Source organism: Chiloscyllium plagiosum, chromosome 33, assembly GCF_004010195.1.
Source record: "Chiloscyllium plagiosum isolate BGI_BamShark_2017 chromosome 33, ASM401019v2, whole genome shotgun sequence".
NCBI lineage: Eukaryota > Metazoa > Chordata > Chondrichthyes > Orectolobiformes > Hemiscylliidae > Chiloscyllium > Chiloscyllium plagiosum.
In genome coordinates this window covers 18,421,951-18,448,110 of record NC_057742.1, presented here as the reverse complement: position 1 = coordinate 18,448,110, position 26,160 = coordinate 18,421,951, and the positions used below count along the sequence as shown (strand labels likewise).

Genomic DNA, 26,160 nt, shown 5'->3' with positions numbered 1-26,160 from the left:
CTGGAAGAGCACAGCAATTCAGGCAGCATCCGAGGACAGGCACTCCTCTAGCTTATCTCTCCACGCTTCAGGCTCTCTGCCTTTATTCCTGATGAAGGGCTTTTGCCCGAAACGTTGATTTTGCCTGTCTTCGGATGCTGCCTGAATTGCTGTGCTCTTCCAGCACCACTGATCCAGAATCTGGTTTCCAGCATCTGCAGTCATTGTTTTTACCTCTACAGTAATTGTGGTCAACTCTTAACTGTACTCTGTGCAATGAGGAATGGGCAATAAGCACTTACACAACCAACAACACTAACCTCCCAAGAACAAATTTAAAGAAGCATAAACTACTATCGGACTGTCTTTAAAATTCAATTTTTAAAATATAAATCACATTGAAACATTCCCATCCTTCCTTTGTTCAATACATATGTGACTCCAAAGTGATCGCCGTCTGTTATGGTTCAGATAATATTCAGATATATCAGGAAAGTCCTGCTACAGGAAAGTCCAACACTGTGGCTAGACCTACATTAGTTGGACTGCAGCTATTCAGTAAGATAACTCACCATCACCTTCCCAGGGAACTTTGGACGAGCGGGAAATGCTGGTCTTGCCAGCAATGGTCACATCTCAGGAAAAAAGTCTAAAACCTGAAGGAACTAAAAAGAAATAAATGTCTACAATCCAAAAACAAATCTGGAGTTCAGAAGTGCAGATTGATTTTCAAAGGTAACTTTGGATATGACATTGTCACCCATTGAACTATTGGACAAACCTGCATCTTTATACACTTGTTATTAATTGGCAATGATATCAAAACTTTTAAGGTCTTCTCAGTATCATTAAGGAAATTCTTAGTGCTGAATTGCTCATGAAAGAAGATCTCCTGAAGGTAAAGTTGATATATGATACTGAAAGATCAGCAAGCGTCAAACATAATATAAATTACTTTGTGTTTAATTAAAAACCAATTTGCTGGGGTCCTGCTGAGCAACTCAAAGCCATATATCCTCTGGCTGTGACAGAGTTCATGCTAAGTACATCTAATATTCATCTAATCCGTTTTTTTGCGACTGCATCTGAATTAAATGCATCTGTTTATTCAGCAGTATGCTGCCATTGGAAAATTCCATTAAATGGTTAGAAATGGCATCTCTCAACTTTTCAGAAATTAGAAATCTTCAGGAAGGGTCTGTACATTTGCACCGGGAGCTGTTTTAATCCAATATAAAATGTGTGCAGCAAATATTGTCACAAGTACTACAGCAGTACCTTTGCCTGTCTTTCCAGGTTTTTCCACAGGCAAAGTGCCCGATCATCTTGATGCCATTGTGATTGGCAGTGGAATTGGAGGACTGACAGTGGCTGCAGTTCTGGCCAAAGCAGGCAAGCGTGTTATAGTGTTGGAGCAACATGACCAGGCTGGAGGCTGTTGTCATACCTTCAGTGAAAAAGGATTTGAGTTTGATGTTGGTAAGACATTTCTAAAGTATTTGTATTCTCTGAATCCTATGTGGTAGAGTCAACACAGTCCCAGAGGGCCACTCTCACATAAGAGAGAGAGAGAGAGAGAGAGAGACAATTGTTGGTGGTTTAACCTGACCTTTTACCATGCCCCAGGTAAAGGTCAATGTTAAGAAGGCAAGGCCTTCAAAGTGATCTCAACCAGTGCTATTGGTGTTACCCAGCCATGCAACCAACTGAGCGGACTGACCTCCTATCTCTGGTAACTTCATGATCTTTCATTATAATCATGGAATTAGATGAGCTACTAATATCCTGAGCTAATTCCTTATGAAAATAGTTTAGACACACTACCTCTTGACCTCCATCCATTGTTATCTTGTTTCATTCAATTAATTCAAAAATCTCATGACACCGGGTTATAGTCCAAAAGATTTATTTGAAACCACAAGTTTTCAGAGCATGAGGAAGGAGGTGGATCTCTGAAAGCTTGTGGTTTCAAATAAATCAGTTGGACTATAACCTGGTATCATGTGATTTTTGGCTTTGTCCACCCCAGTCCAAAAACATCACGGCCACATCATTTACTTGAAGATTGACCTCTGTCCTTTTAATGAATCAGTTATCTTCCTTGATCTGATTGTTAATCTTATTCCTATTGTGTGAAACAGCAATGACTTAGAATAAGTTCTTATAATGTACTAAAGCATTGCACAGGCTTCACAATGAAAGGAGCAGACAAGAAGTAACAGTAGAAGGGAAAGGAAAGATTGCGAACATCATTGAGAAGATTGCTGCTGAGGCCATTTTTATAGGATGGGCAAGTGGTTCAGTAAAATGTTCAGAAGAGCACTGTCATGATACTATGGCTTTAAGAAGTGAATTGTGTATTGGTTTGCTTGTTTGAAGCAATGTTTTAAGATTGAACTGTCTATTTGAAACTAATAAGGTCAACAGATTGTGAGGCTTTGTTTTCTTTTTTAAGAGTTAGAACAATAGAAGCAGCATGAATAGAGTCAGAGAATCATAGAGATGTACAATACAAGAAAGAGACCCTTCGGTCCAACTCGTCCATGCCGACCAGATATCCTAAATCTGGGCTCATCCCATTTGCCAGCATTTGACCCAGATTTAGAGAGATATGCTCATCCAGATGCCTTTTAAATGCTGTAATTGCACCAGCCTCCACCACTTCCTTTAGCAGCTCATTCCACACATGCACCAACCTCTGTGTGAAAAAGTTGCTCCTTAGGTCACTTTTAAATCTTTTCCCTCTCACTTAATCCTATGCTCTCTAGTTTTGGACTCCCCTACCCTCCAAAAAAAAAACCTTGGCTCTATACCTAATCCTTGCCCCTCAAGATTTTATAAACTTTTACAAGGTCACCCCTCAGCTTCCGGCACTCAAGGGAAATCAGCCCCAGCCTATTCAGCCTCTCCCTATAGCTTAAACACTCCAGCCCTGACGACATCCTTGGAAATCTTTTCTGCACCCTTTTAAGTTGAACAACATCCTTCCTAAAGCAGGGAGAGCAGAATTGATTGAGTAACGCAAAAGTGACCTAACTGTATAGCTGTAACATGACATTCCCAAATGGTAATGTCAAGCTCTCCCAGAGGCAGGATTTTTAATTTCAGTTTTTCAGTAGCAGTTGCGGGGGTCTTGAAGCTGGATTTGGAAGCTGCAGTACATCTCTTCCTGGTACTCTCTCTCTCTCTCTCTCCAAGAGTTCTGTCTTGATGTTGTTTCCTCCTGGACTGGAGAATTGCCGACAAGACTATCTAGTTTACTAAATTTGCCTTTGCCAAGGGTGTGTTTATGGGATGTTACTACATTGAAACAGTTAATTAGTAATAGTTAATATGCCTACTTTTTAACAACATTTTGACAGTTAAGCCAATTTTTTTCTTTTTGATCTTAATCTTGTCTATATTTTAACTGTAGTATAAAAATAAATTATGTTTTGCTTAATAATGAGTAGTTTGACCAATCGAATTGCATCTGGAACACGACACCTCACATTTAACTTTAAATTAAGAAAAAGATAGGGTCTAGATTATCTCCTGGATATATCTGGAGGATGTTTGGTCTGGTCCATAGCAGTAGGATCAAGGCAACTGAAGTCTCTACCTCTAAAATACAGGATATGGATGTACAGAAAACAAGCTCCAAGAACAACAGACCTGGAGAGTAAGGCTGGAGGTGGCTGCGGTGATAGAAATATTCAGGATCATGAAGGGATTTGTAAACCAGAATAACTAATTTGAAATCAGTGTGTCACGGGACAGAAGCACACATCTAGGATGCAGATAGCAAGGGCTTGTGTAGGACTGGCAGTGAAAGTACTGAAGACCTTGAGATAAAGATTTGTATAACAGTTCATAGTGATAGATGGTGTCTGTGAATGGATGAACAAAATAACCAAGGAGGAACCAAATGGCATTTGGACTTCAGGACAGCTGGCCCATCCTCCTGAAGGCTTGTATCTATTTTATATCTTTTCTTCTTTCTGAAGTAGCAAATTTTGTTTGTGATTGTGGCAAGTGAGGTAGTTCAAAGACATTTCTTCCAATTTCTTCCACAATAGGCCACCCTATGAAACTTCTGTCCAACACTCTAGTATATCCAGGAGACCTTAGAATATCCTCTGAAGATTGTTAAATCTGTAGGGTTCTAGTTTGCACGCAGTAAATTGCCAATTTTAGGTGGTTCGAATCAGCCCCAGATCCCTGGTTCTAGACATTGGATGTATTTAGAGAATGTGTAATGAAGATAGCAGTAACCAAGTGTTTCGGGGCAGAAGAATCTGTGCATTTATTTCCAGTGCAAAAAGTAAGTATAACACAAGAAATAAAGGTGAATGTGATAAACAATGAAATTAACACAATCAATTATACAGAGATCAGTAATACTATTACATATACTATTTATTAGATAAAACACTATTAGAAATTAAAACAATGGTTTTAATCACAGAAACTTTAATCAGGCTTCCTACCTTTGGGGTCCCATGCACTGTCACCATCCCCCTTCCACTCCCTGTTGGCTAGGTTGGAAACTCTGGGTTCTTGGGTGTTTAAGCTCACCATGGAGGAAAACGCAACTTTGAAGTATTGCTGGCTGTTCCTGCTTGCCGTATCCAGGACCTGGGTGAGGACTTCGGGCTGAAAGGCCTTCAGTCAGGGTTGAGTCCACTGATGCGATGGGATGGGTAGTGAATCTGTTGGGTGAGTTCTTGGTTTTCCTTATTTTCTGCTGGTTTTGTGGGCCCGATTTTTACCTTGGGATGTGTCTGAGGCTTGTGGTGTCGGTCGGGTCAGTGGTTTTCGGAGTTTGTTGTTTCTTAGGTGTGCTGGTTGTGATCCCGTGCCGTGGGTTCCCTGGTTCACAATAAGCCTGTGTCAGTCTCCCAGATCTCCCTTCTGGAGATAGCTCTGGGAAATAGCTATTGGTGTCAGCTGTTGGAATTCTTCTCCTGGCGATAGTTCTTTGGAACGCTCCTCCAGAAAAATCTCTTGGGATCTCTCCTGGGGATTGCCCTCGGGATAGCTACATGGGATCTCTCCTGGGGGGATTGCTGCCTCAGGTAAGACCGGGGCCTGCAATTACACTGATTATAGGCCTCTTACCTTTGCACCAAATCTATGCTTGCCATTGTGTTACTGGTGCTCTTTTTGAAGTCAATTGGTTTCCTGATCGTAAAGCATATGTACAAATGGATTTTTATTGAAGATGTACGTTTGGTATCTAGGCCCCATACCTGTTGTATCGGTCACTCACTGTCACCATCTGTTTTCAATGAGACCTTAAAGGAGATTTTGTCCTTAACAAAAAGGGATGTAGTCAGGCTGCTCAAGTCTAAGCTGCTGATAAAGCTGCCTTTCCAAATGAAATTCTGCTCACTATTTACAACTGTAAGCTTATCCTGAGGCTGTACATAGAATCTCTCCAGAGTCTGCTGTCATCTCTTGCATTAGTACTGCAGTACTGTTTATCCAGCTGAGTATTAACCCTGTACTCTAAATGGCCTGCTCGCAGACAGAGTGATGCTTTCAGTCCTAATGGCAGTAAAGGATCTCAATGTCCAAGTAGTAATCATATACAATGAAGAATATTATCTTACACCTCCTTTATGGTCAATTGTTTAAATATTGCCTGTCTTGACAGATTGTGAAGGAAGATATTTATATGCCTTTATAGAAACCTAGAGACAACGCTTTACTTTCTGAGGAAAGTTATTGTGAACAAAACGTCCACAAATTGAGCATTTTCCTGACATAACACTGGTTGGATGATTACCATAGCAAATCTAGCCCCACTGTCCTGTATATTTTCTCAATTTTAAGTCAACACTGCCAATAAAGGCCTTCTCTTGGCTGAGGAAACTCTCTATTTTCAAATGATCAATGTACTGAAGCAGCATGGGAATAAACAATTTAACCATTTCTTATTTGCAGCTAGAATACATATCTTCAAGCCATTTAAAAACCAAAATGAACAAAAAAACCTAATCGAATGAGATTGTGCCAAATCCTTATCCTATATGTCTATCTCTACAACAATGGGGTGTCACGGGTTTTGGGGGTTTTTAACAAAGATGATCAAAATTCTGAAGGCTTTCAAGATTTTGATGGAATAAATAAGAAGGCATTCTTTCCAATGTCAGTCAAAACTGGAGCACAAAGATTTGGGAAAAGAGCCAGAAGTGAGATAGAAGGTAAAAGCAGGGGCAGGAGGAGGTCATTCAGCTCATCGAGACTGCTTCACACCCAACATGGTTATAGCTGTTATAGACCAGGCCAGAACCCCCAGGTAGCCTAGACCTTAAGTTTTATATTGTTTAAAATATAAGTGTAAGGCTCCTGTGTTCCAGATATGATCCAATTAGTCCACCGCTAAGCTTTAACCAAAATACACTTTATTCCTGCAACACAGTTAAAACAGAGCAAAAAGGAGAATCGGCATAACTGTACTCTATTGAAATACTGAACAAGATCATGTATTTTTAACCGCTAATCAACAACTGTTCGAATGTAGGCAGCATCCCATAAACATATCCTTGACAACGGCAGTTCCACTGCTATGCCTGAAAATAATCTGGTGACCCTTTGGGTAATGATTGTAACAAGGTCAGCCAGGTGGATCTCATAGAATATGAGCTCCCTGATTGTACCTGGTCCAATCAGGGAGCCCTGGCTGACAGATAAAAACAGGAGTGCCTTGATCACACAGCACTGCCCTTTGATGTGAAGGGCAGTGCTTGTCACTGGCCAGTCGGGTGTTTTCCTATCTTCCTGGTGGTGGAAATTGAATAAAGATTTGTGCACCTTGTGTCTCTCACTGTGTCTCACACCTACACACACACACAATGGGTGCTGGGGAAAAATAAGCACTACCGCAGTTAGGCGGTAGTGTGGCGGTTAAATTTAAGAAAAAAGAAATTTTAAAAAGGGGGTGTGTCGATAAAAAAAAATAAACAGGAGATTTGCCCTTTGATGTGAAGGGCAGTGCTTGTCACTGAAAAAAAAAACAGGAGTGCCAGACATCTTGTTCACGCTGACAGCTGGCTCTCAGGGAGCTGGATCAGTGTCAAGGACTCTGCACATGTAAATAAAGGGTGACTTAGTGATGGGATACCAGTCTCTGTGGAGTTATTTCACTTCGCTTCAATCCTTCTACGGCTCGTATATCTTTCCTTAGTTAAGGAGACAAAAGTTATACACTGTAATCTAGGTATGGTCTCACCAAGCCATGTTCAGCTGCAGGAGGGTATCCTTGCTCCTGTACTCCAACTCTCTTTCATTGAAGGCCAACATACTATTTGCCTTCCTGTTTGCTACTCATGTATGTTTGCTTTCAGTGATTGGGACACCCAGGCGCCTTTCTTCTTCAACATTTCCCAATCTATCACCATTTAAATAATGCTCTGCCATTCTGTTTTTCCTACCAACATTGATAACTTCGTGCTTATCCACGTTACACTGCCCCTGTAATGCATTTGTTTACTCATTCAACTTGCCTAAATCACCTTGAAATCTCTTCACTTCCTCCTCACCACTCTCAATCTGATCTAGGTTTGTGCCATCAGCAAAGTTGGAAATATTATATTGGATTCCCTCATCCAAGTTGTTGATTTACATTGTGAATAGCTGACGCCACTGTCCTATCTCATTATTTTTTCTTCTGAGTGGACCATGGCACGTGCATAGCAGGGAATTCTAGACCTACATGTGATCCATGTCAACACAGCAATCATCACGCGTGGATTAATCTACCACAGTATTATTGCCCTGTGGTTTTCCCAGTCTAAATGTAGATTACCATCATCCCTAAGAAATGGATCATCCCTGCAGCCTGCATCTGTAATTTTCTGTTTAATGCCATCTACTATTCATCAGCGGCAGTATAGACAACTCGCACAAATGCTTTCCGCCTTTGTTCATTCTTAATTCCATACAAGCTGAATTTTCACCTAGATCTTCTGAGCCAATGTCTTTCCTCATGACTTCACTCATTTCCCACTTTACAAATAATACCATCCCACCTCCTTTTCATTTTTGTCAATCCTTCCTTTGTATTGATTAGCCTTGTAAGTTCACTTTCCAAACTTGGTCACCTTGTAGACATGTTTCCATAATCATAATGATATTGTACCCATTCATAACTATTTGCAGTGACATTTCCTCAATCTATTGCAAATGCTCCAAACATTCAGATATATTAGCTTAACGTTTATCTTTTAAGATTTTTTGTCTGTCATCGGTTCACCTGTGTTTCACCTGCCTTCTAAATTTACTTTCTATTTTTCATATTTGTTTGACTCTTATTTCTCCACTCAGGTTCCCAGCCCCTGCCTTTCTTGCTTCAAATCTCCAGCACTCTCAAATAGCCCTGCGAGAATATTTATTCTGGAAGATGAGGACTTTTTTTTAATGTAGAGAAGCACATAGAATACAAAACAAGGAGGTGATGTTAAACTTGTATAAGACTCTCATTAGAACTCAGCTGGAATATTGTGTACAGTTGTGGATGGCACCTTATGGGATGGATGTGAACACATTAGAGAGAATACAAAAGCAATTTACAGTAATAATTCTAAGAGCAATAAAGTTCAATTTTGAGAATAGATTAAGGAAGTTGAGACAGTTCTCCTTGGACAGAAGGACGCTAACAAAATATTTGATAGAGGTTTTCAAAGCCATGAGTGCGTTGGATGGAGTATATCGGGAGAAAGTGTTTCCATTGGTAAAAGGGACAAAAACAAGATGGCTGGACGAGCATTGCAATTTTCAAATTCTGTCAACGGCTGCTCCAAGCCTTGGTGCGTCCAAAGATTCAAACTCTCTGACCTTTATGGTAAATATCAGATATCATTTCTATTGATGCAAATCTCTTGTGTTTCCAGGTATTCATTACGTAGGGCAAATGCACGAATGTGGGCTCCTGAGAGTAATTATGGACCAAATCACTGAAGGACAACTGGAATGGATTCAAATGGACAATCAATATGATACTATCATCCTGGGTAAAAATGAGAACGTTCGTAAGTACGAGCTCCACAGAGGGAAACAAGAGTTTATTGATGCGTTAAAGAGGCAGTTTCCTCAGGAGGAACAAGCGATAGACCAATTTATGAAACTTGTGAAGGTAATGTTGTGACATATTCATTAATTTTGTATCAGTAAAGTATTGATGATAAAACCATAGGAAATAGGTACAGGAGTGGGCTATTGAGCCCCTCAAGCCTGCTCCGCCATTCAACAGGATCATAGCTGATCTGACATTCCTTGCATCCACATTCCCATATTAGCAATTTGTGAGAAGATTTGTAGCTCAGGTTGGTGATAAATATGTAATTTAGCTCACTGAGCTGGAAGGTTTATTTTCAGACATTTCATCACTATACTAGGTAACATCATCAGTGAGAGTCTGGTGGTATAAATAGAGAGGCGGAACCTACCACCAGCGCTTCACTGGAGACTCTCGCTGATGATGTCACCTTGTATGGTGACAAAATGTTTGGAAACAAATCTTCCAGCTCAGCGAGCTAACTTAAGTATTTACTTTCCTATATTTTCCTCATCACCTTTCACCAACCGATGAACAACCTCTCTACCTGATCCTGAAATATACAGAGATTGCCCTTAAGAGCACTGAGATTTAATTAGTATGAAAATATACAGCCTAGTCAGGGTTTTTATTTAGACATTTCTGGACTGTTTCTCTCACGCAAAGTTTATTTAATCATGTCAACATCATTGATTTTTCGGTGATAACACATATCGTATGTATAATTCATTTAAGCTTAAGTTGTTGGAATCTGGGAAAGTTCAGTTGAAAAGATGCTAGAACTTAATTCTTTAAATAACTTTAAAAATAAATTATCTGAAGATAAGAAACTTAAATGGTAATGGACAAAAATGTAGGAAAATTGGTCTAAGCATGACTAGTCTTTCAAAAGGCCAGCACAAGTACATTTGGCTAAGTGGCATCCTCTGCACTGGAGGATTCTGTGATTCGGAGTGGATTTAATTTACAGCACATCCCAAAGTAATCTTATTTCTCTAGGGATTGAATATTAGCATAATATTGACCTTAGAATTAGCATATTATCTATTTCTCGTCAATGTAATCTAAACAACAGCACAAAATCTAAATAACGCAAATATTTACTGCCTATTTTGTTACTTGTATTCTATTCTAAGATTATTTTGTCTCAAATACACTTAGCAAAAAGGCAAAATATTCTGAGCCTGACCTAATAGTCTTCCCTCAGGTAGCCCATCAATGCCATCTGGTGGCCACTTACTGTGCTTCAGAGTTTTCTGAACTGAAAAGTTGGAGCATTTTTTTGAATAGTTCAGAATATGATATTAAATTTAAAATGCAAATGAAATGAAATGACTAAATGCATAAGTATTAACATACCAAAATTGTTTGGCAGAATATTACCATTTAAGCTACTTCAAAATATTTGTACTGTTTGTAGCAGACAGAGTTTTATACATCAATAAACTCCTTAAACATCATGATGCAGGTGAGAGAATAAAATTGAGTGTTCCTTGAAAGTAAGATGAAGTGAAACCTGCTATCTGAATTCATGTTGCTGTAATTCACAATTTGGTGCCCAACACTGATTTTTGATGAATGTCATCAAAGGCTATTTGGGAGTATGCAAAACTGAGATTTATCTCTTTGCATTTTAGTATGGTTTACTGCAAGCTTAGGCTCTTTGCATTCTAAGTGAAATACATGGGATCGTCTGTGTGCTTTGAGTTAACCATTACCTTTTAAAACTGCAATACGTAGGTGAAAGGAAGTTACCCAGAGTTCCCAGGAAACTAGGCAGAATGCTTGGGGGAGAACCTTCCAGAGTCTGATGTTAATTTTCGAGTCTGTGATGAGAAGTTGTTTGGGAGAGAAATATGTATCAAACAACGAGAAAACTTGTGCTAAGCAGCATTCCTAAGAAAATAAGTTTAAAGTAATGAAATTATTTTAGAATAAGAAGTCATTATTTTTCCCAGACTGGAGCGTTGGGATGCTGGAGTGGTGGAAAAGAAGTGAAGTTAAATGTTTGATTTCTTAAAACAAAATACAGGTTTTGACGCTCCATAAGAGTAACATAGCAATGGATGGAAGAAAGCTAAGTCTGGAGCATAATAATAATAACTAAAAAAAGAGTTGCCTACAGTTCCTGCAGATGAGATGTAATTTTAATTTCTTCAAGTATTAAAATTTGGGAATGAGCTGAACTGGACCTTCCTAGAGATACCAAATGCTCTCAGAGTTTTGGTTTGCAGGAACAAGAGGGCCTGGTTGGGTATGTGCAGTGATCATTGAAAATGTTAGGACAATTAGAGAGCAGTAAATGAAGCATCCACAGTGAAATAATTCCAAAGGCCAGTATCTGCACCAAGTCACCCTTTATTTACACGTGGAGAGTTCTGGGCACTGATCCATATCCCTCAGAGGCAGCTTGCAGAGTGAACAGAACCTCTGACACGCTATTTATATCTGTCAGCCAGGGCTCCCTGATTCAACCAGATTAACAGCCCAATCTGGGAACTCATATTCTATGACACCCACCTGGCAGACCTCATTACAATTATCGCACACGGTTTTATGAATAGGGACATTGAGTATAAGACTAAAGAGATGGTACTAAACTTGTGTAAGTCACTTGTTGAAACCTCAGCTAGGCAATTCCATACAGTTTTGAGTATTACATTCTAAGAAGAATGCAATAGAGAGAGTGCAGAAACAGTTTGCAAAAATGGTTCCTGGGATGAGGAACTTCCGTTATAAAGATAGATTGAAGAAGTTGGGACTGTTGTCCTTCGAGGGAAGATGACAAAGACGGGGTTCTGACTGAGGTTTACAAAATCATGATCATGTTGGACAAATTAGGTAAGAAGAAACCATGTCCACTCATAAAAAGAACAAAACCAAAAGAACACAGATTTAGGGTGATGTGCTAAAGAAGCAAGGATGAAGTGAGGAAAAGCTTTTTCAGTTAACAATTAGTTCGGGTGTGGAATGCATTGTCTGAAAGTATGGTGGAGTAGACAAACAGGAGGCTGGAAGCCAGGTAGCATTGGGAGGTGGAGAAGTCAAAGGTTCGGGTATAACCCTTCTTCAGGACTCAGGTTTAGTTGTAGCATTCAAGCAGCCATTGAATTATTATTTGGGTAGAAATAATATGCAAGGGTGTGGGCAAGAAACAAGATATTGGCCCTCGGTAATCATACTCATTTAACAGCCAGTACAGGCACAATGGGCCAAATGGCCTCCACTACCTCATAATTCATCTGCACTTCTGCAGCACTGTTTCTAACTTGTACCATTCTCCCTCCACTCTGTCTGTTGGTCCCTGTTAGGACATTATACATTTTGATCAGATCTCCTCTCAACCTTCTAAACTCTAACGAATACAGGTCCATACACTTCCGTTGTTTCATCCCATTCTCAGGATGACAATGCATTGGTTCTTGCACCACCTTCTCAACTAGGACCAGCTGGTGGCACTGCCATAGGCACTGTCACATCCTGAACGGATGGAGCTTCTGCAGTCAAAAAAAAAATTGATTGCTTGATTTATCCGAGGTTCATCGAAGCAGCCTTCCACCTCCCTCTCCATTAGCACTGGTCCTGTCAGGAGGATATTTCTCATAGTAGACAATCAGATACCTACAGTTAAAAACTGGGTTTGCAAAGGGTGATTCTTAGTTCCCAACACCGATCAAAATGCATTTCCACTGAAGTGTAATTAACCAGCTTGTTACATCGCTTCATTTACTTCGTATTAAGTTCAAGACTAAAACATGACTCAGCTCAGTGGTTGTGAAGGTTGTAGGGCCTGTTATTAGCATTGGAGGGTGAGATGAGACGAGTCATTTCATTCATTAGTTTCTTTCACAGGATTGTGAAGTCTGGCATCATTGCTCGGCTTGTTCTCTCTCCTGATCCTCAGCTGCTTAGTAGTCCATTTTAACCTACTCTTCCACATCTTCTCAGCAAGATGGGGAGGTGACAGCCTAGTGGTATTATTGCTGGACTATTAATCTAGAGACTGAGGTAATGTTCTGGAGACCTGGGTCCAAATCTTGATGTGGCAGGTGGGAGAATTTGAATCCACTAAAAACCAGAATTTTTAAAAAAGTTCTAGTGTGAAAACTGTCAGGAAAATTACCATCTGGTCCCTGATATCCTATAGGGAGGGAATCTATCATTTTTACATGGACTGACCTACATGTGACTCCAGACCAACTCAATGTGGTTGACTCTCAACTGCCCTCTGAGTAATGAATACTGGCCTAGCCAACAATGCCCTCATCTTGTGAATGAATAAAGTAGTGACTCCAAGTTCAAGTTGTTGAGGATGTATTACACTAAGTTGAGTTTAGAGGTCCTTTTGGGGTTACTTAAGGCATCTGACCTCCAGACATTGGAACCTTTACTTTGGAATGATAATGGCTTGCTCTCGCAGAGCTCTGGTTTCTAGTAGGTTTGACGTGATTAGTTTTCTGACCCAATCCACGAGTCAGGAGGCAGGGGAGAGTTCTTGCCCCCACATGGCCAACCTTTCTTCTGACAAGGTATGCAGTCGATTCTCAACTGCCCTCTTATTTCATAGAACAACAAGGAAGTTCTCCATTGTATCCTCACCAATATTTATCTCTCAACTAACATCGCTGAAAAGCAAATAATCTGGTCATGGCCACATTGCTGATTTGTGAGCATTTCTGAAGCTTGGAGCCAAGAATTATTAAGTGAAGTAAGGAAAAGGTGAAATGTTGTTTCCACATTTCGAATTGAATCATTGAAGGACCTTTATTTGTGTCTTTTAAATAACACTCCCTTCAGGTAATCACCTGGGACAACCAAAGACGATCCAAGCCAATACAGGTGAGGCTCTGGGGGAAGATGCTATGTCCTTTATTTGAAATATTCATTCATAGAAAATGGGCTGGACCAACATTTTATTGTCCACCTCCAATTATCCTTCAGAAGGTGGTGGTGAGCTGTCTTCCTGAACCACTGCAGTCCATTTAGTGTAGATAGACCCACAAAGCTGTGAGGAAGAGAACTCCAGCATTTTAACCCAGTGACATTGAAGGAACAGTGTTACACTGTAGCTAGTGGTGTTCTGATATACCTGCTGCCCTTGTCTTTCTAGATGTTACGGGTCATGGGTTTGGAAAGTCTGTCTCAGGAACCAAGGTGAATTTCTACAATACATCTTGTAGATGGCACACACTGCTGCTACTGTGCTTAGGAGGTAGAGGGTGTGAATGTTTGGAATGTGGTGCAAATCAAGTGGGTACTTTGTCTTGGATGATGTCAAGCTTTATGCCACTTGTATGGATATTGACCAGGCCTTTCTGCATTTGGACATGGTCTGTTTCAGTATCTGAGGAGTCACAAATCACGCTGAACATTGTGCAATTATCAGTGAACGTCTCTATTTCTGAACTTATGATGAAGGGAAGGTCATTGATAAAGCAGTTGAAGATGGTTGGGCCTTGGACACTACACTGAGGAACTCCTGCAGAGATTTCTTGTAGTTGGGAGGTCTAACCCTGCTCATTACTACAACCATTATCCTTTGTAAAAGTGGAGAGTTTTCCCCGTGATCCCCATTGAGTCTAGTTTTGCTAGGGCCCCTCAATGCAGCATTGGGTCAAGTGTGACTTTGATATCAAGGATAGTCACTCTCACCTCACCTCTGGAACCAAAGGTGGGAAGAGATCAAAAGCTGTGTGGAACTGGCAGAACCCAAAGTGAGCATCAGTGAAAGGGTTATTCCTTTGCACCGTTGGTGTCCCCTTTACTGATGATCAGGAGTAGACTGATGGCCAGGTAAGAGTTTTCCTACCTCTTGCATACAGGACATACCTGGGAAAATGTTCACATTATCAGATAGATGCCAGTATTGCTGTTGTCCTGAATCAGCTTGTCGATGGTGTGACAAGTTCTGGAGCACAAGTCTTCAGTACAATTCTGGAATGTTGTCAGGCCCATATACTTTGTAGAATCTGATGCCTCCAACAAATGTTTCATGGTCAGTGTTAAACTTTTACTTCCAGGTTCTTGTCCTTTTGAATTCAGATTCCATATATGGGACTTTAACCCAGAATATTAGCTGAGTCTCTGGATTATTAGACTTCTGATAACACCCCTACACCATCACACTCTGAGATTGGACATGATACAGACCAATTTATCTGCCCTTATTTGGTGTGACAAACTGAGAAGAGGCCAAAATCATTGCTGTCTCACTTTGTTTTCATTTTGCACATGTTAAAGTAATTACTGCACATTGTCCTATCTGACTGTCGATAAGAGATTTGTTCTTGCTTAATCATTTTTAAATCAGCACAGTATGCTTTGACCTTGTTTGAATGTTTTGGAGTACTGGCTGATAACTTATTTTAAAATTGGAAGTCTGTGTTAACTGCTGATATTAAAAACAAAATTGACGATGCAAATCCTGATATAGTTAAAAATCATAAAACTCAATGCCTTCAGATAATGAGCAATGGGAAAAGACAAACAACAGCATTACTATTTCCCTTTTAATGACTTTTTCTCAGTCGATGTTTCTTCAATTGCCTGAACATAGCTGGAACAAGGAATCTGGCAAACCTAGCTCTCCTTCAATCTTTGTATTGAAACACAGTGAATGCGTTCAAATCAGGTAATGTTAGATTTCACATTTAAAAGTATGTTGACCTCTTGACTGCTCTCTTGAGACCTGAGACAACTCTGCACAGACCTGAAATATAACAATGATACATGATGGAGAAATATGTTTGTTTCCTGTTTTGTTCACATTTGTAGTGAAAGGTAACCTGACTTAAGAACACTGTGGGTATTGCAGTTGTAAATTCCTTTGGTAAATATTCTTCATGGGGAGTTTTTTTTCTAAATAATTGAAATATACTTTGGAAGTCACCTTACAGAATGCTAAATGGCAAGAATTTTGTTATCTCTGTTCCATTTTACAGCAAGTTTCAAAACAAGTACCTCTGATGGCTGTACTCAAGATGATCCCCTTTCCCATAGCCAAATTTCTCGTCAGGACAGGCATTGTTCATTGGATTTCTACGATATTTAAGGTTGCAAGCACTAGCCTTACAAAAGTGGTTAGTGAACTAACAGATAACCAGGATCTCCGAGCAGTCTTTTGTTACATGTTTACTGGTAAGAGGAATCTTTTACTTGCCTTGTTATCCTTCTCTCCCACACTAACAGGTGAATAAAGATAAAGCCCTTGTGTTTATGATATATTAATCAATCTATGTGTTACAGATACGTGTGTGTGTGTGTGTGTGTGTCAGCCATTGAGGAATACCAATGAACTCAGCATCATTTCAGTTGGATTTGACAGTGCGAACACTATCGAAAATATCCTACCTTATCCTATCATTGACCAAATATTTATTTTCTTATCAGTTTCTTCCTGATCATTATGCCTAATTCGAAAATGACATACACAAGATGTTCAACATCGCCCAAGATACAGCAGCTCACTTGAATCTCTGCCCGTTATCACCTTAAACATTTATTTCCACTGTACCTGTTTACTGTACCTGCAGAATGTTACATTCCTGAACATTGACAAAACCTCTTTATTGCCTCTTTCTATTTGCCTGGGGAAGATTGCAGTGAGACAACTTCTTGAATTACTGCAGGCTACGTGCTGAAGGTACTCTTGTTAGGCTGTTCATTGGAAGTTTCAAAACTTTTGCCCAAGCAACCTGTTCCTGTAATATGTTTTTATGTAGAGTGACTGGAGTGGAACTCACAGCTGCCAGTCGTCAAATGCACTCTGTGTTTGTCCTTCAAACTGTAAGGTTGTGAGGGCATTGTTGAAGGAACCTGAGGGAGTTGCTTCAGTAAATTTTGTAGATGATCTCCACTATAGCCACATGCCACCAGAGCTGCATGTGTTGGGTGGGATGCTGGTCAAGTGGACTTCTTTGCCTGGACAGTGTCATGCAGTTTGAGTATTGTTGACACAGCCATAAGCAAGCAGGCAGTATTGTTATGGACCATGCCAGGCCCCCTCAAAACATTTCAAGAAGGCAGTTCAGACCCTAACTTTTCGAGTTTTTTTGAGGCAGGTGTATTCCAGGAGTTGACATAGCTGGCCCAACCACTCAGTTTTAAACATAACAGAATTAATTTACAGACTACTAAATGAAACACGAACAAAAGAGAACCAAGTTTAGAATAACATAACTTATCTGAAAACCCAATCGACTCGATCACAACTTAATGATGATGTTCCAAAAACTCGCAACATCCCTATAAACACACCCTTGGCAAAAAAGGTAAAATCAAACACAAGTTCTTACAGGAGCGAAGTCAGAGAGACAGTCAGCCAGAAAAGCTCAGTTGAATCCAGCTAAGACCAGCAGCTGCAAACAGACTGCTTGCTAAAACCAAATCAAAATAAACCCTGAACTGAGAGAACTGGCCTCTCCCCTGTCATTGTGCAAATGTTTTAAAAGAATGACTTAAAAGCCTTCTCAAGTAGAATATTTCCAGGCATATTGGAACTTCTGCCTTTACAACCCCTTTTGATAAAACCAAGGACAACATAACTTTGTTAACAGAGCAGCATCATCGCAGTATATCACACTCCTAACTTGTGCATTATCGAGAGTCAGGAGATGAGTTACTCACTGCAGACTCCCAGACTCTTACCTGCTCTTTTAGCCTTTATATGGCTAGTTCAGTTCAGTCTGGTGAATACAGGATTTTCAAGGTGATTATCATACTGAATGACAAAGGAAGTAAATTAGGTTATCTTTTGTTGGAGATGAACGTTACAGAGCTCTGATACGGCGCGATGTTCATAAAATTGAAAGTGTGCACAATTTAACACATGCATGCAAGGTAATTATTATAGTGTTGATCACAGAAACATGAAAATAACTGTATGACTGTATACATTCTACATTTGTAGTAAATATTATAGTTTTCTTATACTTTGTGATGACTCTGAAAAGATTAGTACAGTGGTTACAATGCATTTGGAAATTTTTTAAAAAATGATTTGCCTCATCAGGTGTTGCTCCCAAAGACACCAGCTTTGTAATGAATGCATTACTGGTACATCACTATAGACGTGGAGCATGGTATCCAATAGGCGGGGCCAGCGAGATCGCCTTCCATATTATCCCGGTCATACAGAGGTCAGGTGGTGCTGTTCTAGTGCGTGCTCCTGTTCAACGGATATTGATAAACAAGGATGGGAAAGCCATTGGTGAGTTTAAATTCACAGTACCTTACTTTGGTTAATCTTCAGTTTCTATCCTGTGCCACCTCTTAGTCAGAAAGGTAGGCCATTCTAGCTTTCATCAATCACCAAAGGCTATTCATTGGTCAACTCACCTTCTGTGGAACAGCTTTCAACAGAACAATGTATTCTGCTTCTCAATGAGGTGTTAATTCACTTCATGAAAACAATATTTGTTCCAATCATTTTTATGACATAGTTTACTGCATTTGAAATGTCTTCACTATAAGTATTTCTCCCTGTAGGAGTAGCTGTAACAAAAGGACAGGAAGAAGAATGTATATATGCCACTTCAGTGATCTCTGATGCTGGAATATTCAACACTTATGAACACCTTTTACCAAAAGAAATTCAAGCAAAACCTGGTGAGAAGATGTCTGCTTTTCTAATTACACAACTTCAGGAGCTTGCTTCCTGTGGTTAATCAATATATTGTGATCTCCAGTATGTGAGATTTCCAAACAAGTGATAGAACAATATTCATGTTTCTCTGCCATTTGAAAACCAACAAATGGCGTTACCAATAACAAGTCTTTGCCACAAACATCTGAACAAGGAGCAGAAGTAGGTTATCCCCAGAACATGTTGTTCCAACAAACGATCCCAAATACATTCGATGAATTCTTCTCCTCAGCTATGTTTTCCCAACAAACTTTTACAATTAATGTATAGATTAAAATCTCTCATGATTTTCATCAGGTATTTCTGACAATCTTCTATTATTTCTTCCTTTATGCTCCACACCACCATCTTTAATTTCTTGTCTATATCATTTCTCATCTTGACCCAACCGTTTACCTTCTGGTTTCCTGAACTTAGGCCATCCCTTTCCATTTTACTAATTTCATTACTAACTAACAAAGACACTCCTCCACCGTTTACTGGCCACCTGGCCTTACTTTCCTGAATGTTACTAATATCACCGAAGGCATAAGAGAGATTACAAGGTTACCTAAATGTTTATATGGTAGCATTCCTCCCATTCATAGGCAGTATGTTGGCTCAGTGGTTAGCACTGCTGCCTCACAGCGCCAGGGACCCAGTTTGATTCCAGCCTTGAGTGACTCACTGTGTGGAGTTTGCACATTCTCTCCGTGTCTGCATGGGTTTTCTTTGGGTGCTCCGGTTTCTTCCCATATTCCAAAGATGCACAGGTTAGGTGAATTGGCCATGCTAAATTGTCCAGAGTGCTCAGGAATGTGTAGGCTAGGTGCATTAGTCAGGGGAAAATGTAGAGTAATAGGGTTAGGGGAATGGGTGTGGATGGGATACTCCTCGGAGGGTCAGTGTGAACCTATTGGGCCAAATGGCGTGTTTCCACACTGTAGGATTCTATGAATATGAAGTGTGTGTATGGTTTGTCATGCAGTAGAACACAGCAGTAATCATGCTAAGCGGTATCTTTTCTCTTGCAGCCATTCAATCCCAGCTTGACATGGTCCAGCATAGCATGGGATCATTCCTTGTCTTTGTTGGTCTCAGAGGCGCAACAGAAGACTTAGGACTGAAGGCAACCAACTATTGGATTTATCTACACAACAATCTGGATGAGCTGTAAGTTATTGCAGGCCATCTCAGTGTCAATTCCAACAATTAAATGCTGCTTGTGGTGAGGGATGACAGTGATGGGAGCTGGAATATACTTTTGCTACTGTAGATAGTAGCATATAAGTCAACCTCTGAAGGCTTTAAATATCATTCCAGAAAATGGGGTCAACTTCTATGTTGAGTATAAAATGTGAATTGCTGGCGTTGATGGTTATCATTTTAACACAAGAATTGATTCTGTGGACATACCTTTACTCATGTTCAAAACTTTTTAAAAGCCATTCAATTGATTTGTCTTTGGTGTCTAATGGAAAGGGTTAATCAAATTCATTCGGAGTCACATTGGCCACAGCAACATTAAGTCTCTCCCTCTGAATTTGATGCTTTCAGTTTCAGGGTCATCCTCACCAACATATCCTCTTTTCCATCTATTCTATTGGATACTCTGCATTGACCTGATGCATTAATATTAGACCATGATTGGATGATAATTTCAGACTTTGTGAAGACTATTTTTTTCTCCTCCAATAATCCACCTGTTCTATTTGTCATGAACATAATCCTTGAATGGATTCGATAATGTGGAGATGCTGGTGTTGGACTGGGGTGGACAAAGTTAAAAATCACACAACACCAGATTATAGTCCAACAGGTTTATTTGGAAGTACAAGCTTTCAGAGCTCTGTTCCTTCATCAGGTAGCGAGTGGGGCAGGATCATAGAACACAGAGTTTATATAACTGGGCGTTGTGAGTTTTAACCTTGAATGGATTGTTGAAGCACATTTCCAAAGGTTAAATTACAGTGATTGAAGCCCCTGCTGTAACAGCATTGTGGGTGCTGCTTCTTTTCAGGTGCTTCTTGATTGTACTGGTTACATGGGATCTGGACATGTCCCACATGAATACACTGCCAGAGGCCCAGGCTAAATGTCTGGGGATACAGATTTATATCCCACCACAGCAACAGATGCTATTTAAATTCTGCTAATAAATCTTGATATCAAAGCTGGTTTCAGTAAAAGTACCATGGAAATTATCATCAGTTGATGTAAAATCTCATCTGGTTCATGAATGTCCCTCAGAGAGGGAAATCTGCCATCCTTACCTGGTCTGTCCTACATGTGACTCTTGAACTATGGCAATGTCATTGACTCACAATTGCTCTCTGAAAGATCTGAACAAACCATTCACGACAAGTGTAATTAGAGAGGGATGACAAATACTGACCTTGTCAGCAATCCTCAAATTTAGTGAAAGAAAACATTTTTTAAAACTCTCATCTTTTTCAGTTTCTCTGCCCATGCAATGCAGCCTTGGAGTCTTTCAAAATAAAATGTTATGTGTGAGGATGCACTCCCATTACAAACTGATTATGGTTTGCACTAACTTCTTTCACTCAAAATCTTTACAACCATGAGAGAGAGGATTCTATCCTCATTTGCCTGTGCCATTGGTGAAGCTAATTCCCGGTTTGAAACAATATTCTTCAAATCCATTGCATCAAGTTACATCCTACTTCAATCCACTAAAATATTTGCATTCCAGCTTGTTTTTTCCAGCTATTTTAATCAGACTGATTCTTTTATCCTGTTCTCCACAAAACATTGAAGAAGCGATAGCCTGACTGTATTATCACTGTTAATGCAAAGACCCAGGTAATGTTCTGGGGACCTGGGTTTGAATCCTGTCAAGGCATATGGTGGAATTTGAATTTAATAAACATCTTGAATTAACATTCTAATGGTGACCAAGAATCCATTGTTGATTTTTGGTAAAACTCATGTCCTTTAGGGAAGGAAACTACCATCCTTATCTGGTCTGGCCTACATGTGACTCCAGACAATGTGGTTAACTCTTAGCTGCCCTCTGGGCAATTCGTGATGGGCAATAAATGCTGGCCTAGCCAGCAACGCTATCATCCTATAAATCAATTTTTTTAAAACCCACCTTTTTTAGGATACTGTTTCAATTTTTTTTATTCTGTTGCAGGATATGAGTGAGGTTGACCAAGCTGTTTGCCAACTAATCCCTAATTGCCCTCGTACTGAAAGGCTTGTCGGGCATTTCAGAGGGCAGTTCAGAATCAGTCAGATTTCTGTTCACTTTGCATCATATTACATTGTAGATATTCAATGGAATTTAATGGAAGGTGCTGTTTGATATCTGGGAAAGAAGTGGACCTAGGCAATAAAATTGTAATGTGCGCAACCAAGAGCTTTACAGCACTTTGCAGAGGAAGTGAGGATGTCATTCCAATTTAGACCCAATACACATTCAGGCTAATTCCAGTGAACAAAAGCACAATATATTCTCAAACACAATCATAAGCTAGATATAGTTTAATAGATCATGACCTTGGCAAGGTGCAAGATATAATCAGCCAAACGGCAGCACAATAGAATGAAGTTAACAAAATCAGTGGGTACATAGATTCCCTACAGTGTGGAAACAGGCCCTGCAGCCCAACCCAACCCTCCAAACAGTAACCCACCCAGACCCATTTCCCTCTGACTAATGCACCGAGCACTATAGGCAATTTAGCACAGCCAATTCACCTGACCTGCACGTCTTTGGACTGTGGGAGGAAACCTACACAGACACAGGGAGAATGTGCAAACTCCACACAGTCACTCAAGGCTAGAATCAAACCTGGAACCCTGGTACTGTGAGGCAGCAGTGCTAACCACTGAGCCACCATGCCACCCATGCATTTTACTGATTTTTCTTTATATTGAAAGCAGCAACAATAATTTGCATAAAACAAACTTACAGAACTGCGCTCATTATTAATTCACCTCTTCATTGTTATTTGTCAGTTGCAGCGAAAATGCTTCAGGATAAATAGGTTGCAAGAGGAAAGCTTTTAATCAGTGTGACACAACGCAATATCTTTACCCCAGCTGCAGCCAAATCAATTAATAGTTAATTAACAATTGGCTATTTCCCTTATAGCTTCTTTGCAATTAAACTGTTATATAATGACTTTTTTTAATTCTTTCAAATGCTGTGGACATCACTGGCTAGATTAGCATTTATTGCCCATCCCATGTGGTGAGCTGTCTACTTGAACTGTTATAATCTATGGTGTATAGGACAACTCACAGTGTTGGTTGAAGGTGAGCTCCCTGTAGTAAAGCAATTCAAAGGAGGAAAAGGTGAATGCCTGGTTTATAGCAGGAATGTTGTGTTTATTAAATTTAATTTAATTAAAGAGAAAATGGGGACTTATATTAGACTTCTACCTGTCAGTTTTGTAAACATAACATTGCATATTCTATTAAGCTTCTCCTTCGAGCCATTCAAAAAGGTGGAAAAGGAATTTGGAGAGAAGAACTCTTTCCTATAACTTTTGTTTCAGAATGAACTACACCGTTTCTGCAACCAGAGAGGAATTTACAGAAACAATTCCAATGTTATTTGTTACCTTCCCATCAGCCAAAGATTTCACCTGGAAAGAACGCTATCCAGGTAACACCATAAGTCTATTCACCAGAACAACTGAAACAACTTTCGTGGTATGTGCTATTGTCTTATTGGATACAATATGAATCAGATTCTAAGTTTTTTCATGGTGCAGTGTTTTCGCGTAGCCATCGAATATTAATATACTTGTTTCCCAACTTTTTGGGTTTTTTTTCTTACATGCTTAGAATGTCTGTATGGGCACAGAACCACTGGTGCTCCCCTGTATAACGCGTCAGCAAAGCCTTAATCTAGAGATTAGAATTAGTGAGGCATAGTTAGTTAGTTAATTATCAAAAAAAACTGCCAGCAGCTAATTTAATTAGCAAAGGATCTAAATAGTATGCAATGCTCTCTTGATGTACCAGTATTGCTGCAGGCTATAGTTGCTCTCTGGGATCTCACTCAAGTGACTATTACTTGCATTTATACGTAGTTACTTAGAGATGACATCGTATCCACCAGCAGTAGCTGGTCCCAGATTGAAGTCAATAACAGGAATGGTGCCTTATTATTTCCCTGGTTCATTAACTCTGAGGCTCATACTAGTAATCCTCTGGTGCATTGATTAGATTCCCTACAGTGTGGAAACAGGCCCTTCGGCCCAACCAGTCCATGCCGACCCTCCGAAGAGTAACCCACACAGACCCACTTCCACTCTGACTAATGCATCTAAGACTATGGGCAATTTAGCATGGCCAATTCACCTAAGCTGCACACCTTTGAACTGTGGGAAGAAACCAGAGCACCCGGAGGAAACCCACAGACGGGGGGAGAATGTGCAAACACCACAGACAGTCTCCCAAGGATAGAATCGAACCTAGGACTCTGATGCTGTGAGGCAGCAGTACTAACCACTAAGCCACCATGCCGCACTATCAGCTAGTTTAGCAACAACGTGGGCTCAAACCTGGGACCTACCGGTCTGTATGACTTAGTGGCATAATGACTCCACCAAGAGCACTTAATTATGTTACTTTTCATGCATCATTTGGAAAAGCAGAATAGAGGTTTGAACAGGACACATGCAACCTTTCAGAGTTTGACAAGAATACAAGGAAGGTAATGATAGTTCAAGTATATGGCCACAGGAACTGCTTGGATAATGTTAAAATAAGTGAAGCATGCATTAAAATGTATGTATGAATTACCAAAATTATTTTGTATGTAATTATAAATAGCACCTTTATCACCTGCAATGACAAATTAATAATAATTATTGTAATGTATTAAATTCAGAAGAATACAGCTCAGGGTGTATCCTTCAGACATGCTGGTTGTGTATCCTCTCCCAAAAAATTACCAGTCTGATTTTGCTATAAAACATTCTGTTGTGTTTTATGCCTTGGCAGTCTCTATAGATGACACACCAGGTTATATATGTGTTCACTTTGATTTAAAAGCTCTGCTCTTTCCTGCTTCTAGCAACTTGTTACCAGCTATCTTCACTTTTCTCTGAGTTCACACCCAGACTTAGCCAATCAAGTGAGCATCAATAGTAAACAGGCTCGCCTAATCAAACAAAGGTCAATTGAACATTACATCTTTACCCCTTTGTTAAGAGAAGAGCTTATTTTAAGTTAAACCATCCCATATTTTCACATTCAATGGCATTGTCACAAATGCTTTTCTTGGGGGTGGATGGGGAGGTGATTGTGCAGCAGTCAAAGTATCTCCATCTTGCTATTAAACATGAATTTAATTCACTTCAATGAAACAAAGCAAATTAATGATTGTAATGTTTCAAGTTAAACACACTTGCAGGAAAAGGGGGTCGAAGGTATAAATGATTGAAGCCATGTTCAGGACTGATGTTAGGAACCATTTCTTCATGCAAAATGATTACAACCCAGAAACATCTTGTTGATAGGATAAGCAGAGTTTAAATCCTTGGAATGATACATGGGGCATGTGGTTGATAGGTTTTTTCTATAGAAAAGAAAGTGAGATTGAATGAATGATGTCCCTTAGTTGTACTTATTGTTGTATTTTAATACCTCATGATGAAGCACACAGACTGAGATGAAGTGGAATTTCTTCTCGGAGGATTGAGAGTCTTTGGAACTCCTGACCACATGGAGCTGTGGGGGCAAAGTCCCTGTGTATATTTAAGATTAAGGTAGATTGATTCTTGATCAATCTGGGAATCGAGACTTATGAAACAAGAATACAAAAGTGGACGTGAGGAGTGTTGGATCAGCCATGATCCTATTGACTGCTCGAGTAGACACGATGGGTCAAATAGCCTACTCCTGTTCCCATTTCTTATAATCTAGGTGCATAAGGATAACTTGAAACCACACTTTTAAAGGTGGGGACTGTTTCCACTGCATAGATGGGAGTATTAGAACACTGCCAGTAATTGAAAGCAACTGTAGAATGGTGGAGTAATTAATTTACTGTCACTGGTTGAAGACTAGCTGAAGAGGGAAGGACTTAGAATGAAGAAGAGGTCACAATAATATTAAAATCGATTGAATTATTTTAAAAATCCAATCAAAATACTATTGCTCGTTGTCTGTGCAAAAGAGAAAAGTTATTACCTCTTTAAATAAACCATGTTTTATTCAGACAATCTTACTGGAGTATGCAAGGATGAAAATGTCTTCATTCTTTGACCTTTTATAACTCCTGTGCCACCAATCTATAACAGTCCATCTTCCGCTGCTACTCTGGCACCACCCCCCACCTTTTCCTCCGCTACATCGATGACTGTATAGGCGCTACCTCGTGCTCCCAAGAGGAGGTTGAACAGTTCATCCACTTTACTAAAACCCTCCACCCCGACCTCAAATTTACCTGGACCATCTCAGACTCCTCCCTCCCCTTCCTAGACCTCTCCATTTCTATCTCGGACGACTGACTCAACACGGACGTTTACTATAAACC

The 26,160-nt window shown here is 39.9% G+C and overlaps 1 protein-coding gene across 3 annotated transcripts in view; it reads left to right on the top strand.

Annotated features, from left to right (window-relative positions):
* The window catches only part of LOC122539909 (all-trans-retinol 13,14-reductase-like), a 46,842-nt gene that overhangs the window by 8,413 nt on the left and 12,269 nt on the right, over positions 1-26,160 (top strand). For 2 of the 3 annotated variants that reach the window (XM_043675070.1, XM_043675071.1), the window contains exons 2-8: positions 1,276-1,458; positions 8,856-9,097; positions 15,961-16,156; positions 18,030-18,227; positions 18,506-18,625; positions 19,676-19,814; positions 23,168-23,277. In XM_043675070.1, coding sequence (XP_043531005.1) covers positions 1,276-1,458; positions 8,856-9,097; positions 15,961-16,156; positions 18,030-18,227; positions 18,506-18,625; positions 19,676-19,814; positions 23,168-23,277 — 1,188 coding nt within the window. The remainder of the gene's footprint in view (positions 1-1,275; positions 1,459-8,855; positions 9,098-15,960; positions 16,157-18,029; positions 18,228-18,505; positions 18,626-19,675; positions 19,815-23,167; positions 23,278-26,160) is intronic. The other variant, XM_043675072.1, reaches the window with a different exon arrangement.